Source organism: Eimeria mitis, genomic scaffold (genome assembly GCF_000499745.2).
Source record: "Eimeria mitis Houghton genomic scaffold, Emh_scaff6107, whole genome shotgun sequence".
Taxonomy (NCBI): Eukaryota; Apicomplexa; class Conoidasida; order Eucoccidiorida; family Eimeriidae; genus Eimeria; species Eimeria mitis.
Window position 1 is genome coordinate 429 of NW_013574319.1, and position 2,694 is coordinate 3,122.

At 45.6% G+C, this 2,694-nt stretch overlaps 1 protein-coding gene across 1 annotated transcript; it reads right to left on the reverse strand.

Moving 5' to 3' along the window:
- Positions 1-814: 814 nt before the first annotated feature.
- EMH_0085980 (uncharacterized protein) lies at positions 815-2,363 on the reverse strand (the record flags this gene model as incomplete). The annotated part of the gene is made up of 3 exons (XM_013500971.1): positions 815-1,198; positions 1,369-1,456; positions 1,849-2,363. The coding sequence occupies 3 exons, from the start codon at positions 2,361-2,363 to the stop codon at positions 815-817; spliced, it is 987 nt and encodes a 328-aa protein (XP_013356425.1).
- Positions 2,364-2,694: the final 331 nt, after the last annotated feature.

Here is a 2,694-nt window from a genome sequence, read left to right on the forward strand (position 1 = left end):
GCACACGCCTAAGCTGCAACAACCTGAACATGAACTGTGCCAGAAGGGAACGGCCAGTTACGCGGATGGACTATTGTCATGCCAGTGAATGCCCTCAGAGTCGGATTGATGACAATGCATAGAAGGGAAAAGGCCCCTCCTCATGAAGGACGCTATTTATCATCCTAGGCTTCCGTTTGTAAGAACGTTGAATTGGAACAGGCTATGCGAAACAGGGGTATATCTGCCCATCGCAAATGATGTGTGTCTCTGTGGCTTGGGAGAGGCTGCAGTGAGCTTCGCTCGCCAAGTTAAGTTGAGACGAGTTTCTTCAGAACGGCAGTGGCACTCACATGCAAAGTTTTTCACGGCCCACGACAATTCTTATATTACTATATGGTCTAATGAAGCGTGCAATATGCATTGCGCCCTCATCGCTTCCTGCCTCCCACGTGGTATGGAGCCAGGGGCTATGCCGAGAGCTGAAATTTTGTTGCAAGGCACGAAGAGTGCTTCAGGATACTCAAATAGCTGGTAGCTCCCGCGCACACCTTGCGTAAGAAAATGCATTTGTGACCACGACAACACGAAACAGCGCAAGCAACATTCGTGGATTCAAAGGAAAGATCACAAGACGAATACAGCGGCTACATGGTCATGGATCGGTGCAAAATGGAAATGTAAAGAAAAATTCACAAGGATGACTTCATCTGCATTGGTTTGGGAGCTCTAAGTTTCTGAATATGCGTTAAAAGACAAAAAAAGTTTTGTTCTAAAAAGCTGTTTCGCAGCGGAAGAGTAACAGGTGGCATTTCCCTGTGAGTTCCGTACAGGTTTATCGCCTGTAGCAGTACTTCTTGAAGCTGAAGTACAGCTGCATGATGCCGCGATCGAATACGTTGCGGAAACCTCTAAATCTTTCTAAATGCCATTCGCGATTCAAAACCTTGAATGCAACATCTTCATACGGTGGACCCGCATGGAAACGCACGATGATCGTGTCGGGTGTATCAGAGGGCTCTAGAGTCCACGTGGGGGTCTTGGTCTTGTCGATCAAATCCGGGTAGAATATATTGAACTTATAGCCCTGCACGATCTTCGGAGGCGGGTTATCGTGATCGTAGTGTGTCTGGTTGTACTTATTCCAGAAATAACAAGTCCGTACACGATTGAAAAAACGAGGTTTCCTTGGGCGGTACTTCTCTTCCCACCCGTAGTGCTGCGCGCATCAGCAGGTTCAGTGAAAGCAAGTTCAAGTTCAACAAAACAACTCTGTCTACAACACGAACAAATCAGAACATGAAATACATTTTCTGTATTCTTATATAATTTCAGTTTTCAAACACGAATATGTAAATATAAACGAGATTACATGAAATTAAAAAATACCTGTTTCAGCTTCATTTCAGATGACGCGGCAAGCACCTCCTCGTCAGGACTTGCATTTTTCTGTTCCTTGCGCACGAAATCCTCGTACCTGGCGGAGCATAAACAAACACATCAAAAAAAATAAATTATATTAATCAAAAGCAGAAACTATTTTCAGCGGCTTCTGAAAGTAATTAGTAATTCAACAGCCGCTTCCGCTTCAACAAGGCCACCAAATACACGAACACTCTGCATGCGAAGCTACCAAGAATAAAGATAGTAATAAAACATTCATTCATTCGTCGAAATAACTTTCAATATAGAATAACAAATATGCTAAGAAATATCATAAAGGTATGCTTTGTACTGATGCTACAAATCTATTGACCGGTGTGGTGATGCGGTGTGGTGATGCGGAGCGCTTTCTTACGTAACGATCTTTGCCGCAGGATCTAAGATTTCGTCATCATTNCGGTGTGGTGATGCGGAGCGCTTTCTTACGTAACGATCTTTGCCGCAGGATCTAAGATTTCGTCATCATTTTCCTCTTCAGGTGTTTCTTTTTCTTTATCTAGACCGAGTTGAATCAGCCGTCGTTCACGTTCGCGGTGTTTTGCTATCTTTCTTTCTGCCATTCTCTGTTCAAGTTCCTCATCGGGGTGCAGTATGTTCGTCTCCATACGGAATTCATCGAAGGGGTACAATACAGGAGAGTATGGGCCCCTGGGTTTGGGTACCTCTGCCTCATCTTCATACGGTTCGAGTTCAGGTGAGTAACTCCCATCAGCTCCAGGGTTTATTTCTTTCTCTACAACACGCGCCATACGCTTTGCCTGTTCCTGTATCAGTTGAATCTTCTGCTGCTCTCGTGCCTCTGCCTCTGTAGCCAACAGATCGTCTGTCAATCCCTCCTCCTCTGCACGCGCCTTCATCTGCTCCGCCTCAGCCTCTGCCCGCTCGCACTTCAATTGGTGATCCAGCTCTGCCGCCCGCTGCTGAATACGCTGGTGATACATCAAGCATATCGACCTCGCCTAAACAAAAACAAAAAAAAAACAACGACCGTAAGCTATGTGCATGCATGCATGCATGCATGCCTGCATGCGTGTATGCATGCCGACGCGCGTGAAACACTCCGACAGAAGGAACGCGCAAAAAACAGCAGAAATATGATGAACCATTGTCTATGCAAAAGTAAAAAAAAAAAGAAGAGTGAGAACGCCAGCAATGTACGGCTGCATGCATGCGCGAGCGCGCCTGCACGCAGAGGTGTTTAGGTTTTTTTGAATTACCCTGAAAAGGGGTATCTTCTGGAGTATCGCTTCCCAGTAGGCTGAGTCAACATCT